This window comes from Chiloscyllium plagiosum, unplaced genomic scaffold (assembly GCF_037043375.1).
Source record: "Chiloscyllium plagiosum isolate Xiang-an unplaced genomic scaffold, Cpla_swu_hap1 HiC_scaffold_18, whole genome shotgun sequence".
Lineage (NCBI taxonomy): Eukaryota > Metazoa > Chordata > Chondrichthyes > Orectolobiformes > Hemiscylliidae > Chiloscyllium > Chiloscyllium plagiosum.
The window spans coordinates 14128118-14146959 of NW_028270156.1; the positions used below are offsets into that span (position 1 = coordinate 14128118).

Below are 18842 nucleotides of genomic sequence, written 5' to 3' on the forward strand. Positions count from 1 at the left end.
CAGAAGGACAATTGTCAATCAGAGAGAGAACTGTCAATCAGAGAGAGAGCTGTCAATCAGAGAGCTTTAAATCAGATAGAGAGTTGTCAATCAGAGAGAGCTGTCAATCAGAGAACTGTCAGACAGAGAACTCAAGCAGATGGAGATCTATCATTCAGAGAGCTGTCAATCAGAGAGAGCTGTCAGAGGAAGAGCTGTCAATCAGAGGGGGAGCTGTCAATCAGGGTGCAAGCCCCGCCCCTGTCTCCATGGTGACGGTACCTGTCCCCTCCCCCCTGGGCGGTCCGGGCTGGGCCCAGCTGTCGGAGTGAGGGAAGGGAGAGCCCGGGGATCGGTGTGTGTGTGTGAGTGTCGGGTCACTGAGGAATAGAACCGAGCTGAGGGCAGGAGAGTGTGGACCGGCGACCGCCCCCGGGGGGGTGGGGGAGAGAGAGAGAGAGACTGAGACTGTGACTGTGACTGTGTGTGAGAGGGAGAGAGTGAAAGGCAGAGGTTTGCTGCAGTCGCTCGCTCGGTCGGTTTGATATTTGAAATTAACTGAGAGTCCCTCTTCATGTGCCGCTGGTGTTGCGCGAGGCGGCGGCGGCGGTGCGGCGGCTGCCGCTGGTGGTGGCGGCCGGGTTCGGGACGCCGCTGGCCGGCCGCCGCCGCCGCCTTGCTCCCTGTCCTCCTGCTGCTGCTGCTGGGATCGAGCGGCGGCCGCTCCGAGAATGTGGCCGCTCCGTGCCCGGCCGTGTGTCGCTGCGAGGGCGACGGTGGAGCCGCGCTCCGGGTCGACTGCTCCGGCCGAGGGTTGACCACCGTCCCGCAAGGCCTCAGCATCTTCACCTTCTTCTTGTGAGTATCAGAACCGCCGGCTCTCAAAAATAAAATTCAATGAAATGCAAAAAAAAAATATAGAAAAATCGCTCGCGCATCAGGTACGTTTAGATTTATTTGGATTCCTGTCCTGCAAATGCCAGGGAAATTTTGAGAGGTTGTGTGCATCTTTTAAGAGAAAGTGCTGACAGTTTTTATTTAGAAATAATATGTGCAGCGAATATTAATTGTTTCGCAGGGAACTGTTCTTTCAGGTTGGTTCAGCACAAGAAAGTGCTCTCTCGGGACAGCTGAAGAAAGAGTTTCTTGCCGGCTGAAACTTCACAAAAATGCGGAGTATAGAGCATAAGATATTTTTTAAATGATTACAGCTGTAAGGTGCAACGTCTGATTGCCACGGGGAGATGTTTTGTAGCATGACTAGTCACTTTTTTTATATATATATACACAAAAAATGCCTGCCTTTATACAAATCATCTTCCATTAGGTAGTCAAGTTTGAAGCTGGAAATGCAGCCGATGTGCAGTGAAGTATGCAGATGATTTGCGGTCAAATCTCAGTTTTGCATTGCAAATTAGACTATTGACTAGCCCCATCAGATTGCATACTTGTGGTTTAAAATGACCCAATGCAGATTTTATAATATAAACAGATTTCTCTCATGGTTTGTTTGTGAGTATATTTATTAAAATCTAATGTATCATATTCTGGAAGACCAGCAGTAGGTTTTCAGTTAAGGATAATTTCTGTCTTATTGTGCTTGCTTCAGCTATGTTTTAGTTTTGGCATTTGGGTGATCATTTGGACCACACACAGAACAACATACAGCCAGTTATTGATTGTGTAGAAATTGGTAGTTTGTCAGTATAAATGCTGCTGCAAAAGGGAGTTGTTATGACTTTCATTTGCTATTTGAATGATCAGTTATGAGGCTGTGCTCCTTTGCTGCAACATAAATTTCTGAAGCCTAGAGCTGATTATTCTTTACTACAACTTACACCAGTAGAAAGATGTAGGTGAACTGTGTGAATGGAATAAAACCAGAAAATATTGGAAATATGCAACAGCTGAGGCTGTATCTGCACAGAGAGAAAGTGATAGTTTATCTTCCATAAGAAGCAATTTCTTAATGTGAAATGTTAACCCTGTTTCTCCATGGATGCTGTCTGACCTGCTGAGTATTTCAAGTGTTTTCTGGTTTTGTTATGGATTTCCAGCATTATCTCTGTGCATTTTCTCTGTGTGTGCATATGCATCACAGCCCCTTCCCTTAAATCAACCAAGTGTGAAAGTGGACAATGCAATTCTAACCCAAGTCATAGTGCTGTTAAATGTTGTCTTATTTGGAGCAGTATAACTAGGGCATTAATGCATATTAAAACAAAAGCAACAGCACACAATTATTATTATTTCATATATGAAATCAAAAATGTTCTTTATGCATTGAGTAAATGGTCATGAATTTTAGCAAAGCCATATTTTCAGCTACCATAATTTTCATCAGTGATCTGAGATGATAGTTATTGGATACCTGTTATTCAGAAAGAATGTCATCTGCTTTTACCACTACTGTGTTTCATTCTTTTACGGGGAAAAGCAGTTAAAGTTTTAAAGTAGATTTTGTTCAGTTTAGTAAAACATTTACTTACAGGCAGGAAAAATTATCCAATGCAACAAATTTATTCTTTAACAAATGTCAATTATGTGCAGTGTTCCAAAGGTTTTGCTTCATGTTGTCTCAGAGCAACTCAAAACTTTGACTAGGGAGAAAAGTCCTATTAGTTATGATAGAGAAAAATGTAAAACTACTGAAACTGTGACTTTGGAACTATCTTGCAGTAAATATTTGACAGCAATGTAATTTGCAAATAGAAAGGTTGTGTTGATCATGGGTAAAACAAAATTGCAATATTTCCAAAGTCTTTGAGACTTTGGTATTATCTTTTCTCGAATAACTGCTTGGAGCTTTGTACGTTCAAAGGTTATTACTTACATGGGGTATGCTGCAGTATTTGGCTACTGTATGCTCAACTTGCATCGTGTATTGCATGTTGGAATGTTAATTTAGTAAAATGTAGATATTCCTGATAATTTTAGAAAGGGCGTGTTAGAGTATTTGAAATCAGTCACACAATAACTTAAATCCTTAAGACAATGTTTTCTTATGTCATAAGTATGTGCTTTAGCGGATACCTTGATAACATATTGTACAATAAATTAGTTGCTTTCAAAAGTCTAGGAAATTGAATAGTTCACAAAATCTTGAACCATTTGTGCAGTGCCAACATCTATGCGCTTGATTTAACCCAGGGTTATGTATGCCTCAGCACGCAAGTTATAAATAGTGATTGTGTTTGACAGCTAGCCTTAGTTTCTAAGTTATTTTGTTGCTTAATAATTCAACAGTATTTTTCCTTAAAGAACTAATGTATGTATCTACCTTTCCCCTGCAAAGTTAATGTTACCTTTGTATTTGCATGGTCTGAACATAATTTGTAAGTAAAGGGATGAGGGGAAAATATGGCTAATATTATTCAGTATTCATATGCACCTGGTAGCCATAAATGGGGGTAGTTTGTGGCTTACCCATATTGACCTACTTGAACAGTTGCACATTATTAGTAAAACAAGACTTGTGTTTCTGTCATCTTGAACAGATAAAGTGCCCAAGATACTAATAGGTGAACTAGGCATTTAATCTACTTACTTGATTGAGACTTAAGAAATGTACTCATGATTCGGAGATGCCGGTGTTGGACTGGGGTGTACAAAGTTAAAAATCTCACAACACCAGGTAATAGTCCAACAGGTTTAATTGGAAGCACACTAGCTTTCGGAGCGACGCTCCTTCAATCACCTGATGAAGGAGCGTCGCTCCGAAAGCTAGTGTGCTTCCAATTAAACCTGTTGGACTATAACCTGGTATTGTGTGATTTTTAACTAAGAAATGTACAGCTTTGTTATTAAGTGATTGATAATTTAGGTGTTTTCATTTTACAGTTGGGACAAAACTAAATTATTTTAGTGGAATGTTCAGCTGTTGCTTGGCTACACTGTAAGGTATCGTAGCAAACAAGGAGGATGGTGAATCTCTTGTCTCAATCCCAGTGCCATGCCACAAAAGTTGAGGGAATTTATTTATTTGTGCATGTAATTCTTTTTAAGAGAAATTTCCTTTAGTTGGTGTCATGAGCAAAGCCAGCACTTCTTATTGGGTTTTTAATTGAGAAGTTGGTGGTGAGCCCTTTTGATTTGGCTACATCCATGTTGTGATTGTCTTCCTATTGTCAGGGGTCCAGGATTTTGATCTAATGAGGATGAAAGAATGACTATATGTATCTAACTTGGGATGATATGCAATTTAAATGGGAGGTTGCAGGTATTGGTGTTTAGCCAGATTTTTTAAAGTTGTAAGATCTTGCATCTAATGTTGTTTAACAGCCTTTTCAACAAGTGTTGGATTGTAACTGTAACCAGTGGAGCTAAAAATAAAAAAAAGCTAAGTTATACTGATCTGAATATTATTTTTCAACTATTTTTATACCTGTCCTTAAACTACATACAGCATGCTACTAAAATATGGTGCCATTAGGTGTTGGTGCTCCCTGTTAATTTGTCCAAGTGACTGTTCACCATGTCTGAATCCTGATGGTAATTGTTGACTGGTTACTGCACTCTGGGGAAAAGTTGGATCAAAGTGCAGCTCTTTTGTGTTCTTGTCTGATGTTTGCACAGAAATAACATTCCTTGAATATTGACCACAAATAGAGAGCCTGGCCAACTTATTTTTTTTCCTTTAAAACCCAGAGGTGCTGTGGCCTATTTTAATACCTGCATGACTATTTTAGTTACAGGTGCTAGTGAACTCTGAACACTCCTTGTTTATGTGATCTTTATGCAATAAAAGCTCACTATTTGTGAAGAAGTGTAATTACGTTAAGTTTCTGCACACTGAGCATGACAGAGTAGTTAATTGCAGATTGCAGTCTTGTGAATGTAATCAATTTGTACATTTCTTTAAACCAGCTAGATCTGTATTGTAATTATAAAGTTTCAAGGTATTTTTGGAATCAAGAACGTAAAATGCAAGCCTTGTGCTCAGTCTGCTGTGTTGTTCTACAGTTCCTCTTATCTTGCCTAAGATGGTTAATAAGCAGCATGGCTTGACTGACTGAAAACAATTGAATATCTTTAAAGTCTGATTTGGTGAACTATGTGCCAAAATGTTTTATCGTATGAAAGTTACATTACCAAACACTTCATTTTTGGGTTAGTAAAACAAAGAAATATAACATTGAATAGTGACCATTACATGGGACAATGATCAACTATATTTGTAATAATTTTTAAATTTTGTGATCACTGTGGTTATTTAAATTTGCAAATACATTTTGCAGGTCTTGAATTCTTAACTCATTCTTTTCTATGAATGAGGGAGCTCTATACCTCTCCTGCAAAACCCAAATCTTGTCTCCCATTGGCCAGGTCTTGAATAATCTTGCCTGTATTGCACATTTTCCAGACCTGGTGGTGACCTGAACTATGGTTGGCATTGATTTCACAATCTTTTTTAAAAAAAGTGTCCACGCTATCAGTTTGTAACATTTTTGCCAAAAACAATAATTTAAGGTTTGGTTAAGAAAAATAAGGAAGCATATGTAAGGTTTAGACAGGATAGATCGAGTGAATCCTTAGAAGAGTATAAAGGAAGTAGGAGTATACTTGAGAGAAATCAGGAGGGCAAAAAGGGGACATGAGATAACTTTGGCAAATACATTTAAGGAGAATCAAAAGAATTTTTACAAATACGTTAAGGACAAAAGGGTAACTAGGGAGAGAATAGGGCCCCTTAAAGATCAGAGTTGAAAATGTGTTGCTGGAAAAGCGCAGCAGGTCAGGCAGCATCCAAGGAACAGGAGAATCGATGTTTCGGGCTTAAGCCCTTATTCAGGAATGAGGAAAGTGTGTCCAGCAGGCTAAGAGAAAAGTTAGAGGGGAGGGGCTTTGGAAATGCGATAGGTGGAGGGAGGTCAAGGTGAGGGTGATAGGCCGGAGTGGGGTAGGGGCAGGAAGAAGATTGCAGGTTAGGAAGGCGGTGCTGAGTTCGAGGGATTTGACTGAGACAAGGTGGGGGGAGGGGAAATGAGGAAACTGGAGAAATCTGAGTTCCTCCCTTGTGGTTGGAGGGTTCCCAGGCAGAAGATGAGGCGCTCTTCCTCCAACTGTCGTGTTGCCATGGTCTGGCGATGGAGGAGTCCAAGGACCTGCATGTCCTTGGTGGAGAGGGAGGGGGAGTTAAAGGGTTGGGCTACGGGCTGGTTGGGTTGGTTGGTCCGGGTGTCCCAGAGGTGTTCTCTGAAATGTTCCGCAAGTAGGCGGCCTGTCTCTCCAATATAGAGGAGGCCACATCGGGTGCAGCGGATGCAATAGATGATGTGTGTGGAGGTGCAGGTGAATTTGTGGCAGATATGGAAGTGTCCCTTGGGGCCTTGGAGGGAAGTAAGGGGAGAGGTGTGGGCGCAAGTTTTGCATTTCTTGCAGTTGCAGGGGAAGGTGCCGGGAGTGGAGGTTGGGTTGGTGGGGGGTGTGGACCTGACGAGGGAGTCACGGAGAGAGTGGTCTTTTCAGAATGCTGATAGGGGAGGGGAGGGAAATATATCCCTGGTGGTGGGGTCCGATTGGAGGTGGCGGAAATGACGGCGGATGATACGTTGTACATGGAGGTTGGTGGGGTGGTAGGTGAGGACCAGTGGGGTTCTGTCCTGGTGGCGGTTGGAGGGGCGGGGCTCAAGGGCGGAGGAGCGGGAAGTGGAAGAGATGCGGTAGAGGGCATCGTCGACTACGTCTGGCGGGAAATTGCGGTCCTTGGAGAAGGAGGCCATCTGGGTTGTACGGTTTTGGAACTGGTCCTCCTGGGAGCAGATGCGGCGGAGACGAAGGAATTGGGAATATGGGATGGCGTTTTTACAGGGGGCAGGGTGGGAGGAGGTGTAGTCTAGGTAGCTGTGGGAGTCGGTCGGTTTATAGTAAATGTCCGTGTCGATTCGGTCACCCGAGATAGAAATGGAAAGGTCTAGGAAGGGGAGTGGAGCTGCAGAAAATGGGGGAGATACTAAATGAGTATTTTGCATCAGTATTTACTGTGGAAAAGGATATGGAAGATATAGACTGTAGGGAAATAGATGGTGATATCTTGCAAAATGTCCATTTTACAGAGGAGGAAGTGCTTGAAAAGGGTAAAGGTAAATCCCCAGGACCTGATCAGGTACACCTTAGAACTCTGTGAGAAGCTAGAGAAGTGATTGCTGGGCCTCTTGCTGAGATATTTGTATCATCGATAGTCACAGGTGAGGTGCCGGAAGACTGGAGGTTGGCTAACGTGGTGTCACTGTTTTAGAAGGGTGGCAAGGACAAGCCAGGGAACTATAGACCAGTGAGCCTGACATCAGTGGTGGGCAAGTTGTTGGAGGGAATCCTGAGGGACAGAATTTTCATGTATTTGGAAAGGCAAGGACTGATTAGGGATAGTCAACATAGCTTTGTGCGTGGGAAATCATGTCTCACAAAATTGATTGAATTTTTTGAGGAAGTAACAAAGGGGATTGATGAGGGAAGAGTAGTAGATGTGATCTATATGGACTTCAGTAAGGCGTTTGACAAGATTCCCCATGCGAGACTGATTAGCAAGGTTAGACCTCATGGAATGCAGGGAGAACATTTGGATACAGAACTGGCTCAAAGGTAGAAGACAGAGGGTGGTGGTGGAGGGTTGTTTTTCAGACTAGAGGCCTGTGACCAGTGGAGTGCCACAAGGATCGGTGCTGGGTCCTCTACTTTCTGTTATTTGCTTAAATGATTTGGATGCGAGCATAAGAGGTACAGTTAGTAAGTTTGCAGATGACACCAAAATTGGAGGTGTAGTGGACAGCAAAGAGGGTTACCTCAAATTATAACAGGATCTTGACCAGATGGGCCAATGGACTGAGAAGTGGCAGATGGAGTTTAATTTGGATAAATGCGAGGTGCTGCATTTTGGGAAAGCCAATCTTAGCAGGACTTATACACTTAATGGTAAGGTCCTGGGGAGTGTTGCTGAACAAAGAGACCTTGGAGTGCAGGTTCATAGTTCCTTGAAAGTGGAGTCATAGGTAGATTGGATATTGAAGAAGGCAGTTGGTATGCTTTCCTTTATTGGTCGGAGTATTGAGTACAGGTGTTGGGAGGTCATGTTGCGGCTGTACAGGACATTGGTTAGGTCACTTTTGGAATATTGCATGCAATTCTGGTCTCCTTCCTATTGGAAAGATGTTGTGAAACTTGAAAGGATTCAGAAAGGATTTACAAGGATGTTGCCAGGATTGGAGGTTTTGAGCCAAAGGGAGAGGCTTAACAGGCTGGGGCTGTTTTCCCTGGAGCATCGGAGGCTGGAGGGTGACCTGAAAGAGGTTTACAAAATTATGAGGGACATGGATAGGGTAAATAGGCAAAGTCTTTTCCCTGGGGTCGTGAAGTCCAGAACTAGAGGGCATAGGTTTAGGGTGAGAAGGGAAAGATATAAAAGAGACCTACGGAGCAACTTTTTCCACAGTGTGTGGTATGTGTATGGAATGAGCTGCCAGAGAAAGTGGTGGAGGCTGGTACAATTGCAACATTTAAGAGGCATTTGGATGGGTATATGAATAGAAAGGATTTTGAGGGGTATGGGCCCGATGCTGGCAGGTGGGACTAGATTGGGTTGGGATATCTGGTTGGCGTGGACGGGTTGGACCAAAAGGTCTGTTTCCATGCTGTACATCTCTCTGACTATGACTCTATTTCTATCTGGAGCTATAGAATAACTCAATGAACTAATTTCTCTTAAGTGGCAAATTAATGTAATTATCATTCAGTATTTAAGTCGCTAGTAGTACAGTACCTGATAAGCTTGTTCTTATGTGTCCAAAGAAGATTCTAGTTAATCTTTTTGAAGAAGTGGCAAGATTTTGTGAAAATCTGATTTCTTTATCACATCTGAAATGTCTGAGAGTGTGGAGGTAGATTAATAGTAGTTTTCAAGGAAGAATTGGATAAGTATTGATAAGACCAATTTGCAATGTCATGGGACAGAGCTGGAGAGTAGGATTATTTGGACATTCCTTTATTGAGTTAGCACAGGTGTGATGAACTGAATGGTCTTGCTCTCTGCTACATAATTCTATGTTGTGATTGAACATTGTTCAGTAGTTGTGTTTTAATTGAGAATGGATATGAATAATGAGTAATACAATACTACACAATTTTGTTTTCACTCTAATAAATCATGTTGAGAAACTGAAAATCATATATAATTCTACCTTACTGCAGTGAAAATCAGATTCTAATTCTATTTGTTCTGCATTAATTTCTCATCAGAGCTTGCATTCCATAGTTCCAAAATTTAATGAATTACATTTGACATCTAACTCTGTTATACCTGACATTTTGATTTTACTCAAAACTGCAAACTGATGGATTCTGAGCAGAAGTAGACCCTTTAGTTTCTTGAGCCTGCTCCACAACTTAGTAAGATCATGCTTGATTTAATTGTAACTTCAGCTGCACATTCCTACTTACCCTTGCATCCTGTTACTTGCCAATAATCCATTCACCCTAACTTTAAAGATTCAAATAATTTTTTTTTGCTTCTGCTACCTTTTGAGGAAGACTTTTGAAGAGTCTCGACTCTAAGAAATATCCTCATCTCCGTTTTAAATGTGCAACCTCTTATTTTTAAACTGTGGCCCATTGTTCTAGATTCTCCTACAACAGGAACTATCCTTAACACATCCACCCTGTCAAACCCCTCTGGATCTTACGTTTCATGTTTCTTTTTATATATTTCAACAGCTAAATCTATACAGCTTCAGACCATAAGTGACACTTGGTCAAGATGAGCTGCTGTAAAATAGAGTTGAATAATTATTGAAACAATTCCATGTAAACATTGTTGCTGCATCTTGTCCATAAGATACATTTCAGTGATTCATTCTACATATCGGGGGGGAAAAAATTACAATTAAAACAATTGTCTATTCTAAAATAAATTACTATTTTCATCTAGAAAATATGATGGTGATTTCATTTTGGTATTTAATCTAGCTGAAGAGTTGTATGTGCTGGTTAGTTCTGTTGGCTGGATTGTAGCACTTAATGGTTGCAGCATGTGTTCAATCCCGTCATCAGACGAGAGTTCTCGGGGTTTGTATCTTCTCCTTGCTGCATTATGATATCATGGATTCAAGAAAATATTTCTGGAGTTAGATGTGTTGAGAGCTATGCTTACGACAACTGAGGGCGCTACATGGAGCAGTTGAGTTGAGTGCTATTCCTGGTCAGGGCATTTATGGGGGAATGATTAGGCGAAAATGGCCTACATGAGGATTATTTGGTTTTCTGTGAAGGGGTGAAGGCAAAGACAAATGAGTAAGAACTTCTATCTGGAAATCAAATGATTGTAGTTACGGCCATTGTAAGGCATAGCGACCCAGGAAACACAATGCCTTAGGCTGTCTCAGCCAAAATATGTAGTACAGGGTACAGGGATTTATATAGAGGTGCAAAATACACATTATATTCAAACTTTTCCATTGGTTTATAATAAAAATCTGCATTTTTTTAGGATGAGTGTTAAAGTTCAATTTTGAGATGTAAACTCTAAGGAAGTAACAAAATTGCAGTTTCGAGAAATAAGTTTTCTGGCAAGCATCACAGTATCCATTTTGAAATGAGTTGTTAGCTTCCACTTGGATGCATATGAATAGTTGCACGGGGCATTGACCTGGTCCCTCTGCAGGGAAGCTGATGTGGTCTTTATGGCAAGAACCTTGCTGGCAACAAAGAAAACATATGGAATATTTCACTTTCCCTTTTTAGGGTAGTAGAGCTTGGTGACTTGTGCTGCATATAACCATCAGTTTTGGGACATGGGGTCAACATATCTGTTCACTTTTATGTTTTGAAGAATCAATGTAATAGAATCCAGCATTTGAAACTACTTTTTTAAATGTAATACAGGTTACAAAATAAAACTAAATGTTTTAAAATGCATAATGTTTACATGGCAAGAAGAAAAAATTGTAATGCTGCACTTAAGTTAGTATGGTGTATGATTCCTAATGAATATTTTGTTCACAGTCTGAACTGTGCAGTATGCATATACATAGTTTTATTTTTTGATATCTATTTTGTTTTAACACCTTGATCTGGAATTGTAGACATTAACTGAATGGTTGATATCGAGTTGTTCTCAATGAAAGCATACACCAAGCCTATTTGTTTCAAGGGCAGTTTTCCAGCAGAGTAGTGCAGCATGTTCTACAGAAGTCGTCAATGTCAAAGGTTCCTGAATTCTTTTCTTATAAATCATTTGCTCGCAGAATGTGAAAATGGTTCTGTTTCTGTTTTTGACAAATCCTTCCATCTCTCTTTCCGAATAACAGTCTTCCTGTCAGGGATAAATAGTCTGAAAGCCTCGATAAGTTGTTACTGTCTGTTCCTTGTTTGCCCCCTTTTCCACCTCATTAAGTTGACTTTAAATCTTGATGTGGCTAATGACATGCAGGGTTGATTATTCTCTCTGGCTAGTGAGATATTTCCTTCCAGTAATTGAGTTCTGTGCCCTTTCACCCAGGGCATGCCTGGATGTTTAATTTGTTTTTCAGGGAGTGTTAGTGAGTAATTAAACCATGCAGTGACTTAAGCTTCTTTTTTAGATAACTTGTACTTATCTGTGTGCAAAATCTATGCAGCACCGCTCATCTTAATAGCTTTCCTTGTTCCAAAATGTGCATGCTGCTCTTTTAAATTGTTTTATAGTTAGGTTACAATTGTTATTTTTTAAAATGTGTTAATCCTTACTTTGAACCTTTTTTGATTTTGTTGAAGGATTTAATCCATTTGGTTTGAAACATTACTTGCCAGTTACCAATATATTAATGCTTCTTTTTCATATTCAGTTCATACAATCATTTTCAATCAAAAGATTTGTCTTTTTTAACCAGAATGCAATACGATCAATTTCGAGACATATTTAATGTGAATTTTAAAAAAAGATGACTTGCTGGCATCAAAGGATTTGGTCAATACAATTTGTAAGACTTGTGATTTATATTTTTCTACAAATTTTAAATTGGGCGTAACCTTTGGCATTTTAACATGAATGCATTTTTGGCACTACTTGGACTTATAATTATATTGTTAATGGGTCACTTTAGACTGACTGGTTTCTTGTTTTTCTACTCACATTCACTGTCTCATTAATGTAATTTATTTTCTTGCTGGGGAAATGCATTCAATTGTACTTTACTAGAATTATCTGTAAGATCATTAGTTGGGAAGGACAGTCTATTGCTTTTCTGTTCCTTCCTCCATTAAATTGGAGTGATCCACATTTGAGATTTTCCATCTTGTAGCTGAGAACTGATAATATCTTGCCGATGTAGGTTGAGTAACATGTAGCCTTGGCATTCAAAGCTGTGATTGTCTGGGAATCTATTGCTTTAAAAACTAACTTGAGAACTCCAATTGGCTCCAGTACCTGCACTGTTTTTTATTCTCATGAATGATTTACCTGTTGTTATCTGGCTCTTAAAGGTCAGAGGTAAATTGAGTTTGCTGATCCAAATCCAGTACTAAATGAGCAACAATTCATGGGGTAAAAACTAGCACTTTTTAAAAAATTCACTCGAGAGATGTGGGCATTGCTGACTGGGCAGCATTTATTGCCTGTCCTAGTTACCCTTGAGAAAGTGGTAGTGAGCAGACTTCTTGAACCTCTGTAGTCCACATGCTGTAGGCTATCCCACAATGCTATTGGGAGGGAATTTCGGGGTTTTGACCCAGTGACAGTGATGGAATGGGAATATATTTTCAGGTCAGGATGGTGAGTGGTTTTGAGAGAAACCTGCAGCTAGCGGTGCTTCCAAGTATCTGCTGCCCATGTCTTTCTAGATGGAAGTGGTTGTGGGTTTGGGGTGCTGTCTAAGGGTCTTTGGCAAATTTCTGCAGTGCACCTTGTGGAGAGTACACACTGCTGCTACTGAGCATTGGGGCGAAGGGAGTGGATGCTTGTGGATGTGGTGCCAGTCAAGCAGACAGCTTTGGCCTGGATGGTGTCAAGCTTCTTGAGCTTGTTATTGGGGCTGCACCCATACAGTCAGGTGGGGAGTACTCCATCACACTATTGACATGTGCCTTGTAGATGGTAGACAGGCTCTGGGGAGTCAGGAGGTTAGTTATTTGTTGCAGTATTCCTCGTCTCTGGCTCAATGTGTTTTTATAGCAAGTCCAGTTGAGTTTCTGTTCAATGGCAACCCAAAAGATGTTGATATTGGGGTCACAATGATAGTAACACCACTGAATGTAAAAGGCTGGGAGTTTGGTTGGCGATGGTCATTGCCTGGCATTTGTGTGATGCAAATTTTACTTGTCGGCCCAAGCCTGGATATTGTTGCCTTTGATCATGAACTGCTTCAGCATTGGAGGAATCACTAATGGGGCTGAACATTGCAAAATCATCGGCGAACATCCCCACTTCTGATATTGTGATGGAGGGGAGGTCATTGAAGCAGCTGAAGATGGTTGGGCCTTGGATACTATTCTGAAGAACTCCTGCACAGATGTCCTGGATGAGATGACTGATCTCCAACAACCACAAGCAGCTTGTATGTGCCAGGTATAACTCCAGCAATTGAGTTTGTTGATACGCATTGATTTCAGTTTTGCTAAGGCCCCTTGATGTCACACTCCGTTGAATGCAGCCTTGATGTCGAGGGCTGTCACTCTCACCTCACCTCTGGAATTCAGCTGTTTTTGTACATGTTTGAGCCTAGGATGTGATCAAGTCAGGAGCTGAATGACTCTGTCAGAACCTAAACTGGGCATCAGTAAGCAGCTTATTGCTAAGCAGGTACTGCTTGATAGCACTGTTGATGACACTTTCCACCACGGATCTCACAAACCTAAGATCACTTCTTCAGACTGTCCGAGTAACTATTTCAATGCTTTATGAGGAAACCTGCTTTGTATCTGGCCTGGAAGAGTGTCATGCTTTTGCAATCCTTAAGGCAAATCAAGAAGAAACGTCATTTTATGTATATAATAACAAACAATGCACAATATACATAATTTAAAAGTCTATCAAATAGTTTGTTGTTTAAATATTAATAACAGCTTAAACTTGTGCTCACTACTTACAATTAACAGTTTAATTAAAGGTTTTCAGACTTCATGGATACGATAAATGCAACAAAACTATCTTCCTCCGGATACATCAATTTGTAACCTGAATAATTAGCTTTTTAGCCCAAACATGTTCTGTATCAAGACATTAAACGATGTGGTTTGTCAATGGCACGCAAGGTAAACAATATCTGGTATTTTGTTTCGGATGTATTCAGGTAATTGCTGATTAACAGAGGCATAGGTGATAGTAATAATGATTGGTGTGGAAAGTATTGAAACTAAAGGTTGTCAAATAAACCAGACCAGCCACTCCTCTCTTTTTAGTACCTTTTTTCCTTTCTGTTTTGTTGCTAGCAATGTGGGCAGAACTGCTTATTTCTCTTTAGTAGGTGTTAATTAGTTTACAGCCATCATATAGAAGCTGCGGGAAAAAAAAGTGTGCTAGAATAAGACTCTGCATTGTCCAACCATTAGGTAATGAAATCAGCCTGAATGGCGTCTTCCTGATTTATTGCACCATATTGCCCAGTTCAAGGCTGCAGCACGCAGCATGTTTACTGCATTGAATCATGAGAAACTGGCTGCTGTGTTCACTATTATTTGAAATGTCTTCTCTCAAACTATTTCAAATATTTTAACTTTACAGAGTTACAAGTTATTGGCTGTATTTATTGTAATGGAAATAACTCCTTGGCAGCAATTATAAAGGAAGTAAAAAACCTACTTGTCAATAATTTGACTATTGGTTTAGCATTACTACTTTGCTGCCCCCTCCTTGAGTAATTATAGTCCTTGAAGTAGCCCTGAGGTTCTACTAATTGCAGTGTATCAAATTACAAACTCCATTAGCAAATGGTAACGAGTGATTGTAAACTTTTTCCCCTCTCTAGTGAATCTTGTACCAAAACTGCTTGGTTATGTAGTACTTTTCTGAAACATGCAAATATCATGTAATTTTGAGATGTTGGAAGTTGAGCTGCCTTTTTCTGAGTGGGTAGTAAAACATCTATTGTCCAGTATGTCTGGTTGTTAAGTCTGTAATGTACAGCAGTAATAAAAGCTGCCATGTAGCCAGTGCTGAGTAGACGAGAAGAGAGCTTATTTTTGGGAATCCCTTAGCAAGCGCCAAAACAGTTGGTTAAGATAAAAAGCAGACGGAAACTGATATCATGCACACAGTCCTCTTGTTGTATTATATGCCAGTCTCCCTAAGCCTCTTGCTAAACTTTTGTGAGTATTTGAAAGTCTCTCAAAGATGTTACTGTAATAGGATTTGTTGCCTCTGAAAAGAGCATTACAAATTAATGGAATAAAAGTGTGCAGGGGGTGTCAGTTGTGTGTATGGCTGAATTTGCTAAATGGACTCCGAAATGGTAGCGAACCCAATGGAAGGAAATGTACAGAAGCCTCTCAAAGCCGTGCACGATTAGATCGAGAGTTGGAGTAATTCCTATACAAAAAAGGTTATGTTGAGGTTGATTGTTATGTTGGCTTCTTTTGAAGGAGCCTGGGAGTTTTATGGTCTGCATTCTCCATCTTACTGTCATGCTGCTGCATGGAAACAGGTCCAGCGCTGTTTGCCACAGAATAAACACATTTACAATAGAATGGGGCCAGATTACTCTTTGACGGATTGAAAATTACTCCTCAGAATGAGTGCATTGTTAGGCATTTGTTCCTGTTTAGCACCCTCCCCCAAAACCACCCCCAGTGAACCATGAAAAGAAGCAATCACATTAATCTGTCACTCAGTCTCTCATCATGAAGAAAGGAAAAAACGGAACAGTCAGGTTCTTGCCAAAATGGTCTAAGATCTGTCAAGACAAAAGTTGGAGTTTAAATTACAGATTTGTCTTTATTTCACAGACCTTTCTTTTCCTGTCCTGGGCCTCTTGTGCTGCCTCCTAATTCCACCTGCTTATGTAAGGAAGAACCCAAGTTCTTTTTTCGGATAATTAAATAAATAGAGGCCCAGTGCACCATAGTGTGAAATAAACAATCTGTTCCTTGCTGAACCTGTGCACGTTTCTTTGAATTTTTATTCTTTAATATAAGAGTCTTAACCTGTGTAATTTAGCACAACTGTGTCAGGATTCAACTTTCTTTTTAGTTATAAAAAAAATTACAAGCGTGTAATGCCTCCAGATAAAAAACCCACGGGGGTGCATTGTGTAAGTCTTAATTAACGGCTTTGAAAGGCTAAACAAAAGAAAGAAGAAAATGCTACAGAGTTATTGTTATTCCACCCTGTTGGTTCTGCTAGTTGACCATCCATTGGTGCATTTTGTAAATTTAAACTGAATGACACTTTTGTTCTGGTCTAACAGAGGTGAAAGAAGCCAATTATTGCATTTATTTCTATGGGCAGCTGCAAGCATGGGAGATTAAGCTGAAGGTAAATAGAAATTTCCAACCATTTTAGGTTTAGTCTGGAATGTGAGTGAATCATTAAGATGTTTTCCTTGTAAAGCTTTGTGCAGTTTGGTGTTAAGGGACCAGTGGAAGGCTATTTGATGTAAAGAAACTAGTGAAAACTGAAGTGACTGTTAATGTCTTGATTATTATACAACTGATGAGAAAATGATTCCAGTTTGAGGGTAAACAAAGAGCTGTTATACTGCTATTACTATGTCTGTTTACCATTAAGGAGCTATTTTGCATCCTTGAGCTATTAATTTCATGCTAGATTATTCATATGATTTTTTTGCAAAAACATTATCTTTTGCTTATTTGTACTGGCAGATATTTCTGCCCAAGGTTAAGGGGTGTATTTTTGATGGCTATCTAAATGATTTGTTCTGAATTAGGCCAGTTGCAGCAGCCTTGCAATTTATTTATCTGTTTCTTGATAAAGGAAGGACAAATCCTTTTTTTTCCTCTGGAAGTAGATGTCAGAAAGTATCGTGAATATCTCTGACTGTCTTTTCATTTAAGTACTGTATACTATATTTGCAGCACTTCTCCAAGTAAACAAAATGAATACTAACTATTTGGGTAGGGGCAGCAGGTGCTTATGGCACCAATTCTTGAACAGCAAAAAATGTTTTCAGTTCATAGCAATCATTTAGATTTGCCTAGTTTTGTGCTGTTAAGCTTTAATTGAAAGGGAAGAGAATTCTTAAAACAAGATTTTGGGCCTGAAAGGCTCTGAAATTTTCCTTCAGCATCTATTTCACATTTCTTTTTCTGTATTTTGGTTTCTAACAAAATAAACACAAGCCAGTGTAACACAAGGAGGGTGGGGCCAAAATAGGGTAGAGAGAGAAATTTGGTATATGAGTCTTGTGAGAAAGTTGGTCAAAGAACTAATGGATTCAATCTTTGCATAATGTGCCCTTTTTAGTGGTGACAGCTGACATCCTGTCTTAGCAGTTTCCTAACCGTTTCAGCTCTGTCTTCAGCTATAGTGTGTGTTATGGGCAAACCTTCCAATAACCAAACCTGAAATTTTTCCCAGTTTTCTTTTGTTTTTACAAACTTAAGTCCATAGAAATTGAGAGCAGTACAGTATCTTTTTTCTTTTGTGGCTTGGGCTGAATAACTATAATTGAAATCTACAAATTACTATTCACTATTAAACATGCTGGACTGATGATATACAATTAAATGACATTGAGTAAGTTTCTAATGTAACTTTCACCTTGTACAGATCACTGACTAATAAGGCCATGTTTAGAATATAGTGTGCTAGTTGGTTGCTTTAATTTCACAAAAATCAAACAAAGGCTAATATGATCAATAGGGGTGATTATCTGCCTTGGGGGTTTTTAAGTCAGAAGAAATTCCAGTATATCTCTGTGGATTTGTAACCCAACAAGCAGTCCATGGCCTTGGGACGAGGGAGGGGAAAACTCAAGTAAAATGTAAGTGCTTCAGAAAGTTAACTAACACGTTGGAAACAAGGTTGGATTTACTCAGTATACTTCGAGTGAAATGACTAAATCTGCACAGCATTAAATCTGTGGCTACAGAGGCAAAGGAGGGAGAAAAGCAACAAGAGTTTTCGAATTTAAATCATGCATGGAAGTTGTGGATCTTGTGGTCTTTTCTTGTCCTTAGCTTTTTCATGTTAATCTTTGGTACAAGAAATCCCATAAAGCAAAGGTTGTCCTTTATTAAAAAAAAATGTGAATGGAATAGGTACATAAGAGTTTCAATCTCATGCTAACGATAAGTTCATATTTAAAGAATGTGCAGTGGGGCATTTGGAAATGTCACACTTAAGAAAATTTTATCCTTGAAAGTATTCAGAAATAATTTAATGGGAATGAAGAAAAACAGCAGTATCCTATACAATAGAATGGTAATATAAAGACTGTCTGTCTGATTTGGCCTGGCACCTTGAAAAAGCTGCTGACAGATGCACTACCCTGAGGTCTGGAATTGAAATGAAGAGTTTAGCCACTCTTACAATGGTGCTTGTTTAAGTTGGATTCTGGCAATCTGACATCAATGAGGTGCTTAATGTTTACACTGTTAAATCTGGCTCCCTTTACCCAGTGGCAGATTCATGCAACCAGTTTTTCATGATTCTGTAATATAGTCACCAGAGCAAAAGTCACATTTGGTATTAAAAACCTTTCAGGATCTGGCTGACAGCCATTAATCGTATGAGATCCAACCTAAGCATATGCCTGCATAGAATGCCATTAACGGATCACTGGAAAATAAGTTGCCTAAAAGTGGGTAATAGTTAAGATGGTTAATGTGCCTTTTGGTGGGAATGGATCGAGAGAACTTTGAAGAAGGATTGGAACCAAGTCTCTCAAAATTACACACTATTACACGCTGTCCATTGTTAGCATCTAATAGTTAGCAGTCAT

At 39.8% G+C, this 18842-nt stretch overlaps 1 protein-coding gene across 2 annotated transcripts in view; it reads left to right on the forward strand.

The window, feature by feature from the left end:
- The first annotated feature begins 431 nt into the window (after positions 1–431).
- The window catches only part of lgr4 (leucine-rich repeat containing G protein-coupled receptor 4), a 142073-nt gene continuing 123662 nt past the window's right edge, over positions 432–18842 (forward strand). The window contains exon 1 of one of the 2 annotated variants that reach the window (XM_087996308.1): positions 432–837. In XM_087996308.1, coding sequence (XP_087852434.1) covers positions 554–837 — 284 coding nt within the window. In that variant the 5' untranslated portion in view covers positions 432–553. The remainder of the gene's footprint in view (positions 838–18842) is intronic. The other variant, XM_043705452.2, reaches the window with a different exon arrangement.